General features: G+C 49.2%; 1 protein-coding gene and 1 long non-coding RNA gene across 51 annotated transcripts in view; both read left to right on the forward strand.

Annotated features, from left to right (window-relative positions):
• ZMYND8 (zinc finger MYND-type containing 8) overlaps nt 1-7,196 on the forward strand; it is a 152,730-nt gene extending 145,534 nt beyond the window's left edge. For 28 of the 50 annotated variants that reach the window (XM_086331551.1, XM_086331523.1, XM_086331537.1 and 25 more), the window contains 3 exons: nt 18-84; nt 3,660-3,743; nt 5,594-7,196. In XM_086331551.1, coding sequence (XP_086187677.1) covers nt 18-84; nt 3,660-3,743; nt 5,594-5,733 — 291 coding nt within the window. In that variant the 3' untranslated portion in view covers nt 5,734-7,196. The remainder of the gene's footprint in view (nt 1-17; nt 85-3,659; nt 3,744-5,593) is intronic. The other 22 variants (XM_086331533.1, XM_086331546.1, XM_086331541.1 and 19 more) reach the window with 2 other exon arrangements.
• Nucleotides 7,197-9,370: 2,174 nt separating this feature from the next.
• LOC147360073 (uncharacterized) lies at nt 9,371-17,424 on the forward strand. Its single transcript, XR_015138939.1, has 3 exons — nt 9,371-9,972; nt 15,422-15,479; nt 17,150-17,424. It is a non-coding gene; the product is annotated as an uncharacterized LOC147360073 (long non-coding RNA).
• The last annotated feature ends 1,460 nt before the right edge of the window (nt 17,425-18,884 follow it).

Raw genomic sequence — 18,884 nt, forward strand, 5'->3', positions numbered from 1 at the left:
TCTCTCTGTGTTTCTAGACCCTCGACCTCTCTGGCTCCAGGGAGACGCCCTCCTCCATTCTCTTAGGCTCCAACCAAGGCTCTGGTATGTTGCCCCCTGGTGGGTGAATGCTCTCATGTTCCACACGGGCAGAGGGGAGCCATGTCCTCAGGGAGAGCCTGAAGGGTTCAGGGCGGTGGTTTGCAAACTGGGTTTCCTTAGGGATTCTCGGGGGCGCCCTGGGCCGGTCAGCAGGGATGAGGGAGCGGCTGGGCAGGCGGCGTTGAGGCATTTCTCCAAGCGGAATGAAATTGAGTGAAACTGTCCCTGAGGTCCCAGCGCCCACATTCCGTGGAGGAGGGTACTTGAGCCTTCAGAGGAAAAAAACCATTTCTAGTAGATGATTCTTCTTTAGCAATCTTTCCTTTTGAGGGATAACCTGGCAGGCTGGCGCTAACTTTTCTGGTTCTCCTCTTCTGTGGAGTTTGCGCTGTTTTCTAGCCCAGTGGGTGTTTCCCCTACCCCCTCTCAAACCAGTTTTAGGGCCTTCCAAAAGAGTTCATCCTCGGTGAGAACCGTTCTGCTGCTTTCAGGGTCCTTCAGCTCCAGCCAGGGTCTTTTTCTCTTCTAGATCATTCTCTTCTGTTGAAAACCAAACTTTTTTTTTTTCATTTCTGCGTATTGAGTACCTAGAGGAAGAAGTCATGTCCCTTGTTAGGGTGGCTGGAGGTTTCCCAGTGGTGCTGGAAGTGGGGTTTAGGTTCAGGGGACATGAAGTGGGGGTGGCATGAGCTGACTTCAGGGGCAATATGAACTGGGCATGGAATTATGATTGAGCCACCTGTCACTCCCTTCTCACTCTCAGGTCTTGTGATTGCATTTTGAGGACACGTTGAGTTTGGAGCTGAGGTGTCTTCCTCATCCCTTCTTCTAGCTTCTCTTTTTAACCAAGGCAGAGCGGACTCGAGACCTCAGCAGCATGGCACCCGCCTAGAGCTTCCTGCTACAGTTTGGGTTTCATTATGTTGATTTGTAGAGTTGCCTGCTGTGTATGGCAGGTATTATGCGTTCCTGCTTTTGGCGGTGATAAAAGAGTTTCTGTTCAACTTAAGTGGAGAGTGAGTTTAGAAACATCAGCTGAGCCGTAAGTAGGAGGATTTTGGATGTGTCAGAGCTGCAGAGGTGGTTGGCGTGGGGAAGGGTTCAAGTTGTGGGGAAATCACTGCTGCGGGCAGGGGGCGCTGTTGAGGTCTCGGAGCAGCCAAGTGGCAGCATCCATGTGGGAAGATTAACGGACCTTAGGAAGATCAGCGATGCTGTGGGGTATGGAGTCCGGTGGGACGAGAGGCTTCATGCAGGAAGGCGGTTGGGAGACGCAGCATCTCCCAGTTGTGAGGTGGATGAGGTGTTCCCTGGCCCAGGGGTTGATAGGCTTGCTGTAAAGAACCAGAGAGTAAAAGAGGTGAAGCTTCGAGGGCCACCCCGTCTTTATCAGAACTGCCGTCGTCAGATGGAAGCAGCCTCAGACGGCATGTAAACAGATGGGCCTGCGTTGCAGTGAGCTCGCACTTGGAAGCCGGCGTTGGGCTGGATTGGGCCTGTGGGCGTCACTGGCTGACCCCCGGCCTGAAGCGCCCTGGTGTGCGAGGGAGTAGAAAGGGAGGCTCAAGTTGCTGGGGAGTTGGTGCGGAGGGTGGAGTAGGGAGAAGACCGTCCCGGGGAGTCTGATAACTAGAGGCGGAGGGAGGGAAAGGTCCCGAATTGTCAGCATTTTTTAGGGAGTGCTGCAGTGTTACTCTAGAGCAGGGGCAGAAGGAGCTGAACCAGAGGTCCCTGGAGGCTGGATCAGGACTGGGAGCTCACGGCTCCTCACTGCCCCCTGTTCGCGCTCCACAGCTGTCTGGCTGATGGGTTGTCGTCAAAGCAGACAGACCAGCTCATTTTCTGATTCCTCATACGTCTCCGGGCTTCTGTTAGTGCTTGCTGCTCGCTGACAGTGTAGAAAGAATCTGGAGAAAAGTGGGCTTTGCAAAAACATGGAGGTTCCTGTGCTCTTTATTGGCTTCTGGAACCTGGCTGTTTAAGATGAGGGTCTAGTCGGGAGGGAGAAAGGTTGAATAGGAAACAGGAGCTTCCTGGGGGTGGGCGTGGGCCTCTCCTGTTCACTTGTCTCTTCATTTTAAGATTTTAAAGCGACGCCTGCCTATCGAGTTGACTCTTAAACAACATAGGTTTGAACCCTGCAGGCCCATGTCTGTGTGGATTTTTTCCCCCATAATGAATACAGTTCTACACAGTCTGTAGCTGGTTGAATCTGTGGATGTGGATATGGAGGGCTGACCATGAGACTTAAGTATCCATGGAATCTGGTATCCATGGTGGGTCCTGGAAGGGATCCGCTGTACCATCCCTGATACCAAGGGATGACTAGTCAGAGAAAATCGTACGGGGAAAAAAAATTCCTTGTCCCAGTTTTCATGGCTATCTTTTTGCATCTGGTACTTATTTGTAAATAACTTGTTTCCCCATATGTCTGTTTCTCGACTTTATCTAGACATTGCTTGTTGACTTGTGGCTTTAGAAGGTGAGAATCGGGGTCACTAATCACCTCTCTTCTCCCCTGTCTCCCAGACCACTCTGTCCCTGTTTGACGTGCTCTGTGGGTTCCCTTGGTCCAATTCGGCACTTACTCCTTCGTCCTTGTTCTCCAGCTGGAGGAAGCAGTGTCCCTGGGCCCCTCTCTTGGTGCTCATCGCCTCCCTCACCTCTCCTCCACTGTCACATTCAGCCTTTCCCATCTTCCTGCTCTGACTTCCCCATCATCAAGGTGGAGAACGTGTGCATTCTCTTTAACTGCAGTTGGTCCTCAGTTCCGGCTGTTGGCTCTCTTAAGGTTGACAGGTGATCATCTGTTTCCATCATTATGGTCGTGCTGTTCGTTGCAGAGTCAAATAGTACACTGTGAATACATTCCCATCTCTGTACAGCCACTTTTCCCTGGAGGTTTTTTCCTCCCCCCTGTATCGTATCTTCAGCGATTTCCCTGCCAGGTTCTTCGCCATGACAGTTGTTTTATTGAGACACTTTTGCTGTCGCACATTTCGGGCTCTTCCATCTCAGACAGTTACGTGTTGGTGTCCTGAGATTCAGAGTGGCCCGCTGAATCTCACCTGTGGCTCCTCCCTCAGTCCTTTTCACCACTCACACCTCCATCGCCCTCTTTTCTGATCTGTCATCAGCCTTGGCAGTAGATTTGTGATTATACTTGCCCTAAATAATCTGGGTTCCTTGGGTGGAGCCATCCCACCTAAGTGTGGTGGGGCCGGCACCTTCCGTTTCCCTGGCTGAATTAAGCTCTTGGTAGAGCTAGTGGTTCCGAGAAAAATTTGCTGTCAGAATTCTGGGAGTTGATGGCTTCATGTGGTTGCTTTTCTGTCCTTGTATGCCGTAATTCCACCTGTATTCTCGTGCTGTGTCCAGTGATCCTGTTCATGGTTTTAATATGCATTTTTAAAAGCCTTAGTCTCCTGTGAATGCCTTGAGTTGGAAAATGGTGACATCGACCCAGCAGCCCCCCATGCTAAGACCAGTAGCCTGTTGATGAGCAGGAGAGCGAGCCCGTGGGGTTGGCGGACTCAGCTCTCTGCCAGACTCTGAGGGGGCCTGTGCTATCTCTCCAGTTAGCAACAGGTGCGACAAGCAACCTGCCTCTGCCCCAACCTCCACAGACCACCAGCCGCACCCCAACTACCCAGCCCAGAAGTGTAAGTATGAACCCGCCTCACGGCAGCCAGCGGGGAGCTTTTCCCGGCAGGCGGAGGGCTCGTCTTGTGTGTGTCCGTGTGTGTTTTCTCTGTGGGCGTGTCTTCTCCTGTTCTCCTGAGTGATGGGTCTTGGCTTTGCCTGGTTTCTTCCTCGTTGTGCCTCTGATGGCCATTGGAAACTGCAGTAGGAAACGAGAGAGCCAGGACAGATGGTCTGGCTTCTTTTTTTTTTTTTGACCATGCTGTGCAGCTCATGGGATCTTAGTTCCCCAAGCAGGGATTGAACCTGTTACCCTTGGCAGTGAAAGCACCAAGTCCTAACCACTGAACTGCCAGGGAATTCCCCATCTGGCTTCTTGAAGGGGCTTCATCCTTGGTCTTTTCATGATGAGTTCTAGAGTCACAGGCTCTGCAGTGACCAGCTGAACCAGCCAGCACTCCCTGTCCTGTCAGCTCTGCAGTTCCTCAGGTGGCCAGCCTGGCTCTGGGATGCGGCTTCTGTGCTAAGAAAGCTAAGCCCTGCTGCCCAGCTGGACTCTGCCTTCAGCAGAGCTGGGGAGACTCCAGTGTGACTTGACTGCCTTGTAGTCAGAGTTCCCGTGTCGTGATGACCAGCTGCATCACTGACCTTCCAGAGGAGCAACAGTGTAGGTGTCACGACTAGGGAAGAACGTGTAAGAAGAGGTGGATTCAAGGACCGTAAGAGAGCTGGACCCCGGACCCCAGCTCTGCCCACCACAGTAGTGCCCCCTTTGGGTCACAGATGCAAGTGACGAGGAAGCATTCCCTCCTGAGTGAATCCAGGGCTTGGGAGATCCGTATCACTGTCTTTGCTGCTTCTCTTCCAGAACCAGAGCTCAGGACCGCACACAGGCCTCTATCACCAGGCGGTGATACGAGCGGTCACCCTTCTAGGCGGTGATCCGGTCCCTTGCTCCCTCACTCCGATTCTGTCTCTAAGCTTGACAGCCGACTTCTTTCGATCAAATATTTTCATCCCACCTCAAGAAGTTAAAAAAAGTGTTGTCCCAACCTGTCTGAACTTGGTAAATGATCTCGGATATGATGGGATCTCAGTGATGTGCTGGTGGGTCTCTCAGAGTCGACCATCCCGCTGAGCCTGCAGGCTGGACTGTCTCCCAGCTGGACAGACACCTCCTTTGGCTCTTCCTTCAGAGTCCTCACGTCTTACTCATCCTCGATGTAGCTCCTTACAACGCACACGTCCTTGAAGCTCCCTTAGGTCTCACTCTGGTTCTTGCATCCTTCAGTTGACCCTTAAGCTCGTCCTTACTGGGAGCCAGGTGGGCTTAACTATTGAGCCCAGGTGGGCTTAACCATTCTGGTCCTCACTCCTTTTCCTTTGGCTGGTTTAGGTGTAAGTCTGTTTTTTCAAGTTGCCTGTACAATGATGAAAGAAACCCCATTAACAGAAGTGAGTAGATGGAACGCCAAATTTCAGTGCCTTTTTTAGTGGCCAAGGTCCGACGCAGCGAGGACATGGGTACTTGGTGTTTGCTCATGCAGCAAGGGTGCCTGGTCCCAAGTGGCACACAACAAACATCTTCCTCGATAATTTAGTACCTTTTCCCCACTTGTCTTTATTTTCTCTGAGCATGATGCCCTCCTGTTTTTCCAACCAGCTCTTGTTAAATCCTTACAGACCCCCACCAAATGCAGGGCAGTAAACGGTGGCAGGATTTTGCCCCTGTGTGTTGTGGGGAGTCGGGAGGGGAAGGTGGCTTCCTGGGGGACCAGGTGCAGATCACGTAGAAGGGGATGGTTGCCCTTGGCCAGGGGTGGGCAGGGATGCTAAAGCTCCGTTTCCCCTTGGCTTCCCCCCTCCCCAGACCATTCCCGGAGCAGTAAATCCAGTTGCTGGAGTGGCAGCGAGGAGAAGCGAGGATCGGCCCGCTCCGAGCACAACGCCGGTACCAGTTCGAAGAGCCTCATCCCGAAAGAGTCCCGCCTGGACACCTTCTGGGACTAGGGACACGCTGGGACACAGGCCGCCCGCCCCATGGAGGGAAACAACCCAGACGCCAGGGAAACCGGAAACCGCAAAGAAACGTGAGACCGGAAGACCGCCACCCTCAGCCTGGAGGATGCCAGCCATTCAGACTCGGCCTCTGCACCGGGCACAGAGGGCCGCCCACACTACGTCACGTCCGGCGATAGCCTTGACTGAGGACTGTTCCACCCACGTGAAACCTTTGCTTTAGATGTAAATAATGTACAATTTGTGGATGTCATCGAGCCTAGAGTACCTTCCCCTTTTTATATTTGTATTGACTTTAACTTATAAAAAGAGAGAGGAGAAAAAAACAATAAACAGAAAACACACCCAGCAACAAAAAGAAGGTTTGGATGCTGGAGAAAGGATGGTCATTCAGCCCGTCTGTCACAGGGTGCGGAGAGGGCGCGGGGCTCGCTTTGGGGCGCACAGCTCCTCCTCCTCTGATGCCCCGTGAGCTGTTTCCATTCGTATGTCAGTGCGCGGCACATTGGGATCAGGAATTTCCAGCACAGAATTTGGTGCTGCTGCGGACACATCCCATGCACCCATTGGCCCCTTTCAAATACTACGTTGTCATGTTACAAAAGGCAAGCTCTCTGGACCAGAAGGACACACGGAGGAGCTCGTTAATTTTATGTGATTTCCACGATGACTCTACTCCTATAAAAGGGAAAAAAGACAAAAAAAACCCACACCCACATCCTTGTTTACAGAAGATTAACTAGAAACAAGCCCCGCTCAGCTCAGTTTGCAGAAGAGAGGACCGTAGAAAGCGTTCGAGTCAGAAGCTCCGAAACAGAGAGTTTTCCTTTGCTTTGTGTTTCCTTTAAAGACACTCACACCCGCTCGGTAAGAGATGGCTGTGCTTCACGGAAGTGAGAGGTCAAAGGCGAGACGCACGCGGAGAGGACATTTGCGTCTGAGATGAAGCATGTATGTAATATTTATGCGATGGCATTTTACGTTCTTACGTCAGCATGAAACAAAGGCAGTTTGAGGGGAAGCAGGAGGCCGCCGTGCTGTCGGTTACACTACGTATGCTGTAGAACCATTTTGTATGTCGTGTAAAACAAGAAGCATTGAACAAGGCAAAAAGGCGATGTATGTATATGAGAAAAATTAATTGTACGATATCATTCCAGTACATTCTGTTGTACATCTTAGTCTCGTTTCCTTTCTCTTCATTGTTGATAAGAGGATGCGAACTGTACAGTTTCCAGCTAGTTACCCATATTAGAAAAGAAATAAAAAAGAGAGTCCTAGAAGAAAACAGGAAAGAACATTTGTCGATTGCAGTTGTCAAAAAAAAACAACAACAAAAAAAAACCTAGCCTAGCTGGCCTTATTTGTGAAGCATAATTGCTTTTAGCATATGGAAGTATTTTTTCACATTTTCTTTGTATAAAATTTGTATTAAACTTAAATATCTTTTTTGATGATGGTGTTTCTTTGTGACTGAGCCAGTGGACTCACGCGGTATGCTCTCTTGGGTTCCCCCCACCCCTTAAGTTTTTCAGATTCTTCACCCTTTTTTTAATTAAACTGTTCTGGAAAAATGCCTTGGTCGTCCTCGAATTTGCGGTTTTCCCTTTGGTTGGGATGGCCATGTCAGGTTTGGACCAAACACAGAGACAGGGCCACACAAGGTCAGGAGCCCCTCTCTCCACATTATAAATCACGGCCCCCACTGGGAGCTTTCCTGGGAAGTCCAGTTCTTGGGGATTTACTGACAGAGATGGAGACAGAAGGGAAATCCTGGGTCAGTCCTGGAAGAACACTGGGAGGGAGTGAATTTGTGTTTCTGTGGCCGGGATGGCAGCCTCCGCTATAAGGAGCTCTGTGGGCAACGTGTGACCTTGACTGCCCAGGCACACCCTGGTCATTTCGTCTTCATGCATCATGTAATTATTTTGGTTTTGTTTTTTTCAATCACTTAAACATGTGAACACGCCTCAGCTCATGGCTGGACAAGAGCAGGGCATGGTTTGGCCCCTCAGGCCATCCCTGGCCAGTGCTGTGAAAGGAACCGAATGGGACTGGTTTAGAGAGGACCGTACAAGAGCGTCTTTGTTCTTCTTCGTGGGTGTGGGAGCCTGCCACGTGGAAGGTGACAGTGTGTGTCACAGCCCCAGTTGACGGATATTCAGGCGTGGCTGGCACACCTGCCTCGTGTGCAGGTCATGAGCCAGCTGAGGGGCCTGTGGGAGTCATCCCAGCTTACATCCAGGGCTCAGTGAGGGGCCAGGGAAGAGGGGGAGGACTTGGAGGCTCCAGACAGGGCAGTGGGGCCTTCTCTCTCTGACTTCAGTCTGAGTGGAGTGTTCTCAGGGCTCAGTTGCTGTGAGTCTAGGAATGAGGAGAGGAAGAACCCCATGCTGTCTGCCGTGGTTCTTGCCCCTGTCTCTGAGCGATGACCGGGCGCAGGGCAGGATGGGTCCCCCTCCCCACCCCACCCTGCCCAGCTGGCCTGGTGGGTCTCGTTCAGTTCAGTCGCTCAGTCGTGTCCGACTCTTTGCGACCCCATGGACTGCAGCATGCCAGGCCTCCCTGTCCATCACCAACTCCCGGAGTTTACCCAAACTCATGTCCGTCGAGTCGGTGATGGCATCCAACCATCTCACCCTCTGTTGTCCCCTTCTCCTCCTGCCTTCAGTCTTTCCTAGCATCAGGGTCTTTCCCAGTGAGTCAGTTCTTCGCATCAGGTGGCCAAAGTATTGGGGTTTCATGAACACCCAGGACTGATCTCCTTTAGGATGGACTGGTTGAATCTCCTTGCAGTCCAAGGAACTCTCAAGAATCATCTCCAAAACCACAGTTTAAAAGCATCGATTCTTCGGCGCTCAGCTTGCTTTATAGTCCAACTCTCACATCCATACATGACTACTGGAAAAACCATAGCCTTGACTCGACGGATCTTTGTTGACAAAGTGCCCTTTAATGCAGCCAGGTACTATCGCCACCTCGTGGCCTCCCTGGAGAACTGCAGCCCCTAGAGCTGGCGCTAGACCCAGGCGGGACCGGTGGAGGTTCACTCGGGCAACAGCTGTGTGCTGAGCACCTGTGTGAGCCGAGCACTGAGGACCCAGCCTCTGCCTTCATCCATCTGACATTCTCACTGGGAAGCAGTCAGATACGTATATGACAGAATCCTAGGGGGGACACGAAATAAGCAGGATACGGAAGGGAGGTAAATGGTGTGACTGGGGACGGCCTTTTGGAGAGCTGGCCTCTGAACTGAAACCTGAAGATGGTGGGGACTGAGTGTGATGTGTAGAGCAGTGACTTCTTAACGCTGCTGAACGTTAGACGCACCTGTTAGAACAACACACCAATAAATGTCCAGGTGCCGCCCTCCTTCCCCAGGTAATGACATCTGACTTTCCGAGGTGGGGCTTGGGCCTCCATAAAGCTCTTCAGGTGATCCTGATGGGCAGCTCGATCTCAGAGCCTGTAGCCTGGTTGGAAGAACATCCCAGGCAGGAGGGAGAGCAAATGAAAAAGACCCGAGGGGGCGTCTGGATCTTCTAAGAAGAGGAGGAAGGCGAGTGAGGCCAGAATGAGGGATTCAGCGCTGGAGGTTGATGAGGTCAGAGAAAGAAGAGAGGTCGGCGGGCGCGGGGTTGAATTAGGATCAGAAGGAAGTGGGAAGCCAGGGTGGTTGGTATTTTAAAAAGCTTTACTGACATAGCATTTAAAGTGTATAACTGCTATGGGTATTTCACTTTATTATTATTTTAATGGGGTAAAAGAGATGTAACAAAATTTGTCCTCTTAACCATTTTTTTAAAGTGTACGATTCAGTGACATTAGTCAAGGTTGGGTTTTAAACATGTAAATGTTTTCTAAACTTCAGCGTTCACAGACCATCTTCATCTTGGACTCCCTCAGGACAGCGCCTTTATTACTTATTTTCTTTAATCCAGCAAAACAAAGGCCACTCACATTCCCTCCAGCATCACTGGTGCGGGTGCGTCCCGCACCCTGAGCTGTGTGCTGAGAGATTGCTCCGTACGGGAATCTTTTGGTCTCCATGATAACCCCCTGAGGCCGGCACTAATCCCAGTCCGTTCTCCAGATGAGGAAAGTGGTCTGCTCAAGGTCACAAAACAGGTCAGTCAGCGCCAGAGCCGGGATTCAAATCAGTCTGCCTGACTCACGACCCAGGTCTGTGACCGCCTCCGATGACACGGGGCCAGAGTCTGTGGCACTGTGGTAAGTGTACAAAAATGCCTCTGTCTGACTCCACTGCCCCCAGGAGTGGTCATCGTTTCCCTCTGTCTAGGCTGGGAAACAGACTTGGCAGTTAAATGAAGTTAGAGGAGCGTCAGGTTTTTACTTGAAAACAGTAGAATCCATTATAGGTTAAGTCTGAGCAGGAAAGGAACTTACAAAGGATATTAAGTGACTCAGATCTCTGGGAGGGAGGGCTGGAGAGACAGCCATGAGCAACATACAGATTATGTTGCAGGAGCTTCCTGTCACGCCCACTGGTCCACTCACAGCCGCTGTCACTAGTAACACTAGTCAGGTCTCTTCCACTTCCTCTAGATGGAACTCTACGCAGCAGAATCCGCCTGCGTTGCTTTCACCTGTAGGTGTATCCATTGGCTAAGCCTACGTTCCACGTGGCTGTAGCTAACTGAGGCCCAAGTACCATCTGCATGTATTTGATTGGCTGAGCCTGGGTACCATCTGGGTGTATCTCATTGGTTGAGCCTACGTCACATGCTTACATTCTGACTGCAGGAGAGTCTGGGAAAGTGAGATTCAGGCTATTTCTAGTGCAGATTTGTAAGATGGGAAATTAAAGCATTGACCAAAAATGTCTACCCACTGCAGACTTGTCCAAAGTCTATCAGTCAGGTCAGTTTACCTCAGCAGAAGTCACCCTACTAATTGAAGCAGAAGGGTTTACTGAGCCACTAGTCTGTGCTCACTGGTCTGTGCTCCGCTGTGTTTATCTGGCTAGGCTGGGACTGTATTTCCCAGAATCCCTTTCTTTGGTTCCCAGGTAGAAATTGACCAAAAGTAACTTGGGAGAGAGTTTGAAGGTGGACGGGGAGCAGCAGTCTGTCCTCTTACAAGGTCGCTGCAGTTTGATGTGGTGACAAATAGCCGCAGACCTGCCTGCAGGCTCTGGCGTGTCCTTCCTGTCCTCTGGGCTGTGTCCATGTCTTCCTCCTGACTCCTGGGCATCAGCACCTGGCTGTCACCGGCCGCTGGGCTGCAGAGGCAATGGTTCCTGATCCATTTCTCTACTGTTGGCCCTCGGCAGCCTCACTTGGTGACTAGATGGACCCCATGGCCTCTCAGTTTGCCTGGTTGGTGGCTCCACAAGTCCCTGTTCAGACCTCACTTCTCAGCCTCCTCCCACATGCTGACATATAAGGCTTATTAATAATTCTTATAATAAATTGTGCGTGCATGTGTGCATGCTAAGTTGCTTCAGTCGTGTCTGACTCTGTGTCACCCGGTGGACTGTACCCCGTCATGCTTCCTTTGTCCGTAGGATTCTCCAGGCAAGAATACTGGAGTGGGTTGCCATGCCCTCCTGCAGGGGATCTTCTCCACCCCAGGCTCGAACTTGCATCTTTTGCATCTCCTGCATCGGCAGGCAGGTTCTTTATACCCCAGCCACGTGGGCTGGATCTAGCTGCTTCCCTGATGGGGTGTGGCTGTTGTTCAGTCGCTAAGTCTTGCCAATTCTTTGCAATCCAGTGGACTGCAGCATGTCAGTGCTCTGTCCTCCGCTGTCTCCCTGAGTTTGCTCAAATTTCCTAGGGTATGACTGATAACATCATGAGTATTTACAGAATCTCAGAAGGGCCGAGGAAGCCACACTGCAGGCCTGGGCCCCAGGGGAGCCAGGCCCCAGGATCAGGAGGCCCTGCTCATCTGCAGGCCAGTCTCCTGTGCTCAGCCATTTGCCCTTTCTCAGCACACACACAGGTGTCTTGTGGACACGGCTGATGGGTGAGCCCTTAGAGGCTTCAGATCCCTGGCTGCAAGGGAGTCTGGGAGATGAAATTTTCTGCTCTCCAGCCTCTTCAGTTCAGGAAGGTAAGCAGCGAGAGGCACGCTCGGACGTTGAGAAAGCCAGTTCTCACCCAGAGGTGTGCCTGGGGATTGACTCTCTGATGTTGCCTTCTGGCCCAGGGCTTTCTTTTCAGGCCATGATGTTAATGGGAAACCATCACCTCCCTGGCCCGCAGATAATCCAAGGCCAGGCTAACTGGTCACCAGAGGGCTTGTTAACATGATTGAGTACTGACCTCGGCTCACCTTGACGAAATGAAGGAGGAGAAGGGAACTTCATTTATCCTGCGTTTTTCACATTCCCGGTCACTTATGTACACGGTGCCTTTTGCAGCTGAGGACACAACGGGGCCCAGAGAGACGGAGGAAACTGCCTGAGGTCACACAGCTAGTTACGGCAGAAGCCGGACTCGAGCCGTCCTGTTGACCAAAGAGTGCCTGCTCTCACCGTTACTGCGTATTTGTTAGGAGAAGCTTTTGCGTAAAAGCCATTCATTCTTAATTAGGCACTTTTTCTTGGCTGAGCAGTTTCGGGTGCTGGGGACACAGTGGTGGGCAAACCAGGCGGAGGTAGATAAAGGTAGTGTTAGGATGGGGGTTGCAAATTCTCAACAAGTCAGGGAATAGAGACAGGTGAAACAGATTTGGGGTTAAGTTGATATTGATGTGTTTTCTTTGTATTTAAATATGTGAGAAAAGATTTGTGCTTTTTTTTTTTGAAATGTAGGTCCCTTGGTTTAGTTTTTGTTTTTTCTTTTTTGAAAAAATTTATTATTTTGGACTGTACTGGGTCCAAAATAATTCCTGTGAGAGAGCTTTCTCTAGTTGCGGTGCGTGGGCCTCTCTTTGGTGGCTTCCCTTTTTTCCAGAACATGGGCTCTAGAATGTGGGGTCAATGGTTTTCATGGGCTTAGTTGTCCCACGGCATGTGGGATCTTCCCAGACCAGTGCTCGAACCTGTGTCCCCTACATTGGCAGACAGATTCTTAACCACTGGACCACGAGGGAAGTCCTGATTTTCCTTTTGTGATAGAAAAATATTTCTCCATTCTGAAAAAACCATAGACTCCAGCAATTGATGGTTTGTCTCAGTGTCAGGGACACAAAACGGCAGTGATTGCTGTTGTTTAGTTGCTAAGTCATGTCTGACTCTCTGAGGCCCCATGGACTGTAACCCGCCAGGCTCCTCTCTCCATGGCACGGTGGGGACTGGGGTAAACGAGTGAACCTGGAGAGCAGCTCAAAGTGGCAGCTCTGGTGTGGCTCCTGCTGATCCCGTGCGTACGTAGGTCCCCGTGTTGCCAGATTGCCCACTTTTTTAAGTGGAAAGTTGAAGATTCATATTTTGAGTTATGTCTTCCAAGTTATCTATAGTTGTACCAAATTTTGCAAACATTGTGAAAATCAGTCAAACTTCTCTGTGGGTCAGATCTGGCCAGTGTGCATCTTGTGTGGAAGAGCCTTAATTTAGGCGTCAGAGATACTGGGTTGGAGTCTGGGCTCTGTAACCTTCCAGTGGGTGGGGTCACAGGCAAGCCACGACACTCTCTGGGCCTCAGTTTCCCCTTCTGTAAAATGGGACTCCTGAGAACAACATGGTCTGCCGAGCCTTTTACTGAACCAGTATTTTCTAAACGGTGGGTCATGGAGTCAATTTAGTGGATTGTGGCCTGCATCTTTTAAATAGAAACCAGGACAGGATGGAAAATAACAGGATGGATCATAGTATTATAGGTCAGCATTGCTTTGTGGAACATATTTTAGTTTTAGACACACAATATGCACACACATATATCTACGTTAGACTGGCTCTTGATGTATATAACATGCATTTCTCATGTGCAGTGACCGAAAAGGAGGCTTTCAAATAAAAAATGTTCATGTCTGAATGTATTCAGTGCTGGCAACATTTCTGTGAGGTGGGTTTTCTCATCAACCCCATTTTACAGGTGAGAAAGCTGAGGTTCAGAGAGTGACGTTTCCACAAACAGGAAAAGGAAGAGCTGGGATTTGACCCCAGGCCACATCTTAACCACGTGCAATCTGTCCTCTCCAGACAGCACCTGTGTGACTGCGATGAAAGGAGCTAGTGCAGGTCAAGGGCTTAGCCGGGTGCCTGGGGCAGAGCAGGTGTTTAATAAACGCAGAAGCCAGGCTTGTGTGCAGCTCCTCATTCAGAAACGCCAGGTGGCGTGCAGGGACCCAAGGGCTACAGGAGACAGGAGGGCTGGGCTTCTGTGGTCCCAGTACCCGTGCGGTGGGGACGGAGCTACAGGGGCAAAGAGACACCCTCTCCCCTGCAGCCTGAGTTCCCCAAATACTCATTTTTGGCCAAATACTTGATGGTTGAATTTTAAAATCAGTATTTGGCTGGAGCTGGCGTATCCATCATCCTTGAATGAACTTCTGCATATTTTGCTATATTGAATTTATGGATAAAAAAACCCCCCAACATTTTGGTAAACAATTTAAACTATCATGACGATGGTATTATTAAGCATTAGGGCAGTTAACTTTTAAAGCCGGGCTGAGTGTAGGAAGAAGTGCTTCCAGGGCAGTGGTTACTGATGGCTCGAGGCCACCATGCTGCCCTCTGCTGGAATCCCCATTGTGACCACAGCAGGTCAATTAATCCTTAACTCTTGGGCCTGAACACATCCTTGAAGGTGCTGCAGTTTCAGGGAAGCACTCCCCGAAGCAAGGGCGCAGCCTAAGAAAGTGCTTCTGGAATCCTTGCAGTGCGATTTCCAGGCCTATGTTTGGGTGGCACCTGCGGGCAGTTGGGGCCAATGGCGGGCTCGCACTGCCCTCTGGTGGTCACTGGCGAGCACAGCGTCGCGGGTGCTGAGCCGGCAGCATCGCTGGGGCTGCGGGCGCTGGGGGAGAACCGCAGAGCGCGCTCAACCCAGATTTTCCCTTACCCAGAATGGACTGTCTATGCGTCCGGACGACATGTGAGTAAAGAAGCCAGGCTGCATTCTGTATGGGTCCATTTATAGGAGCTTGGAGATCTGGGGTGACAGAAATCAGGAGAGAGGTGGAAGGCCGGGGAGAGGCTGGGAAGGACCACGAGGGGCCCTTTAGGGGACCTGGAGACGTCGTCCCTCCTCATCTGCGTCGGGGAGCATGGTTTCCAGCGGGAAGGATGGAGGCAGGGTGTCTGGGCAAAAACAGCGGATCGTGGGCTTTCTCATGACTTTGAGGGTATTTTCTCCCTTTGTAACCTACACCCAGCTTACTGCACCAAGCTCCAGTGTGCATCGTGACATTTTCTTACACATGGTTATACTTGGGTACCCATCCCCCAGATCAGGATATTTTTTTAAAAATAGAAGTCAGATCATGCCCCTCTCCTGCTTTAAACTTTCTGGCGTCTTCTCACTGGATTTGGAGTAAGATCCAAACTCCAATGAAATAAAAAGTCCCACAGCCAATATGTATCAGTCCACTGCTGATGGATATTCGGTTGGTTTTCATTCTTTGCTATTACAGATGGTATTGTAGAAAATAACTCTATACAGAATATGCATGCTTACGTAAATATATCTGTAGATAGAGTCTCAGAAGTGGAATTACTGAGTCAAACTTACAAATTGGATAAATATGGCCAACTTTCCCTCCTTAGGTGTACCAATTTCAGCTTCCATAAGCAATGCACGAAGCCCCACAGCTCCACCAGCTCTGTGAGTCATAAAACTTTCGAATTTTTGTCAATCTGATGTGAAAAATGGTATCTCAAAATATCTGCATTTCTCTTATTATGAGTGAACTTGAGCATCTTTGTATAAGTTTAAGAACCAGTTGTACTTAAAAAAAATACAAAAATGTCTGTTCATGGCCTCTGATCATTTTTTATTTGGGTTGTTGGCCTACTATTTATTTCTAGGAGCTTTTTTTGTATTAAGGGGGATTAACACTTGCTGTTGTCTGCGATTTGAATTTCAATTTGACTTTTGTCTCATGTTTTTATTTTTATAGTTTATTTGTGGCTGTGCTGGGTCTTCGTTGCTGTGAGGGCCTTTCTCTCGCTGGGGAGAGCGGGGGCTGCTCTTTAGCTGTGGTGCACAGGCTTCTCACTGCCGTGGCTTTTCTTGTTGTGAACAGGCTGTAGGGCAAGTGGGCTTCAGTATTTGGGGCTCCTGGGCTCTAGAGCACAGGCTCAGTAAGCTGTAGTGCACGGGTCTAGTTGCCCCTCAGAATGTAGAAACTTTCCAGACCAGGGATCGAACCAGCATTTCCTACATTGGCAGGCAAATTCTTTACCACTGAGCCACCAGGGAAGCCTTACTTACGTTTTTCTGTAAGTTTTTTAAGGTGGTCAAATTTCTCAATTTGTTTTTGCAAGCACAATGTCTTATTCAAATATGTGTCTGTTGTACCTGGGACACTGCCAATGCATTGTAGATACTCGATTAATATCTGATGGAAAAATGTCCACTCCACTCGAATGACTGATTTTCTGAGTAGACATCTGAGCCCATGTGATATAATACTGCTACTACTACTATTTATTACGTGCTGTATATGTTGAGATGCTTTTGGCTGCAAATAACTAAGGAAGAACGAACTCGAAATATTTCAACCATCAGGACACTTTAATCTCACATAATAAATTTAACCTATCTTTCCTAAGCAATTATCCTTCTAAGAATTAACCAAGGCTCAATCAATAGAAATCTTTGTTGAATCACTCCTGCCGCATCTTTTACCCCAAGCGTGTGAATTACTGTCCACGAATGAAGCCAAGTTAGAGGAAACAAGAGTCCAGGGGTAGAGACAGAGAGGCTGAATTTAAAAGAGTTTAAAGACACTTGTTGAATTCTGCATTTGGGGTGGTGATGGGGTCTGAGATCACACATTCCTGAACTTTTCAGTCAAGCAGGCCAAAGACATCTTTTTTTAAAAAAGCCACTTTGATGGTATTTATGCCTTTGCAACTGAAAAATCCCCATGTTAGCTCTCTGATTTCTAAATCCCTTGTGAAACAAATACCTTCAGCCCTGGAGGCTGACCTGAAGACTTCTTTGATTCTCTGTCCTTCTGCTGAGCTGGCCAGGAAGTGCTGGTGTTATGCTCAGACTTCCAGGCCAAGGGCTTTTGTTTGGGACTATTGCACAGTCCAGTTACTCTACTTCTAAGAGTGTCCCAGAGGGCTGCAAGATACTTTTGGATAAACAGTGAAGGCAAGCAGCCTGGGACTACTGAATCTTAGCTACCCATCCATCCGTCCATCCATTTATCCATCCATCTGCCCACCATCCATCCATCCGTCCATCGTCCATCCATCTGCCTATCATCCACCATCCATCCATCCATCCATCATCCAGCATTCATTAATTGCCATCTCTTACAGAATGAGAGAGATACTGTCTTTACCCACTGAGAGCTCCGAGTCATCTAGAATTCAGAAGGAAACACTTTCCGACTGTGGCCCGTCAGCACCAGCCTTCGGCAGTCAGTCATCACAACAGAGAAGTAGTTGACCACCTAGGCAGTGTCCCCTTAATTTCAGGATTAAGGGACAGGTCTGTTTCACCCCAAACCTCTTTCTGTGTGGACAGCTGAGAGTCTACTATTCGTGCCGCTAACGGAAGTCTTTTAAAATAAAATTTATTTTTTATAAGTAAATTTACTCGTTGTTAAACTCTAAACAGAATTTTTCTTGACAGCAGTTTTTTTCTTCTTTTAGTATTTGGAGGTAGGACTACTTTATTTTTTTCAAATACTGAAGTATAGTTGATTTACAGTGCTGTGCCAATCTCTGCAAATCAGCAAAGTGCCTCAGTTATACACATATACACATTCGTTTCCATTATGGTTTATTGCAGGATACTGAATATTGCCCCCTGTGCTGTACATTAGGATCTTGTTGTTTATCCACTCTAAATGTAGTAGTTTGCATCTACCAACCCCAGATTCCCAGCCCGTCCCTCTCCCCTCCACCCTTGGCAACCACAACTCTGTTCTCTATCTGACAGCAGGTTGTGATGGTGGCTGCAAGGGAAAGGTGGATAGCACGTGATTACAAGTGGGTACCTAAGTAGCCAGGGTGTCAAGGGGAAAACAGGGCGGATTCAGGAGTGTTCACATCACTGGTTCCCTGGGTGGCTCTGCTCCAGTCTCTCTCTCTTCTCCAGCCAGAAGTCAATTCATCCAGTACAACTCCTCCACTTATTGAAAGAAACCTACGTTGGCAGATTACAGTGAGGTTGACCCATATTTTCAGCAGCTAACTCTGGGGATTCTCTACCTCCATTTAACCACCTGTCCATCTAACCATTATACCATTCTTGCAATCAGGTATCCAACTATCACAGTATTACTATCAGTCACCCATTAACCATTAGTCATTCTATCCAATTACTCATTCAAATACCCATCCATACATTTAGCCACTCATTCACCTACTTAACCCTCCATCCATCTTTCCATCTCACCGTGCAACCGTTCATTCATCCAGACAAGCATCCACCCATCCACCTCACCATCTCACCATTTGGTCATCAATTCAGGTATCTATCCAATCATCCAACCACTCATAGTCTATATAACCATCTATCTAGTCATCCCAAGTGTTATCCACCCATTTGTTCATCCATTCTCCAATCACATAACCAGCCACCTACCCACCCAACTATTTAAACATCTATTCATCCATTTTTACAAATATTCCATTCACCCAGCCAATTACCTTACTATGATTTCAATTATACTTCCATCCTTCTTTCTACCTCGTCTATAGTTCAGTTCAGTCGCTCAGTTGTATCCGACTCTTTGCAACCCCATGGACTGCAGCATGCCAGGCTTCCCTGTCCATCACCAACTCCCGGAGCTTGCTCAAACTCATGTCCATTGAGTCAGTGATGCCATCCAACCATCTCATCTCTGTCATCCCCGTCTCCTCCTACCTTCTATCTTTCCCAGCATCAGGCTCTTTTCCAATGAGTCAGTTCTTTGCATCAGGTGGCCAAAGTATTAGAGTTTCAGCTTCACCATCAGTCCTTCCAATGAACACTCAGGACTGATACCTTTAGGATGGACTAGTTGCAGTCCATGGGACTCTCAAGAGTCTTCTCCAACATCACACT

This window comes from Bos grunniens, chromosome 13, assembly GCF_055505025.1.
Source record: "Bos grunniens cultivar Pamir isolate PY7600 chromosome 13, Bosgru_T2T1.0, whole genome shotgun sequence".
Lineage (NCBI taxonomy): Eukaryota > Metazoa > Chordata > Mammalia > Artiodactyla > Bovidae > Bos > Bos grunniens.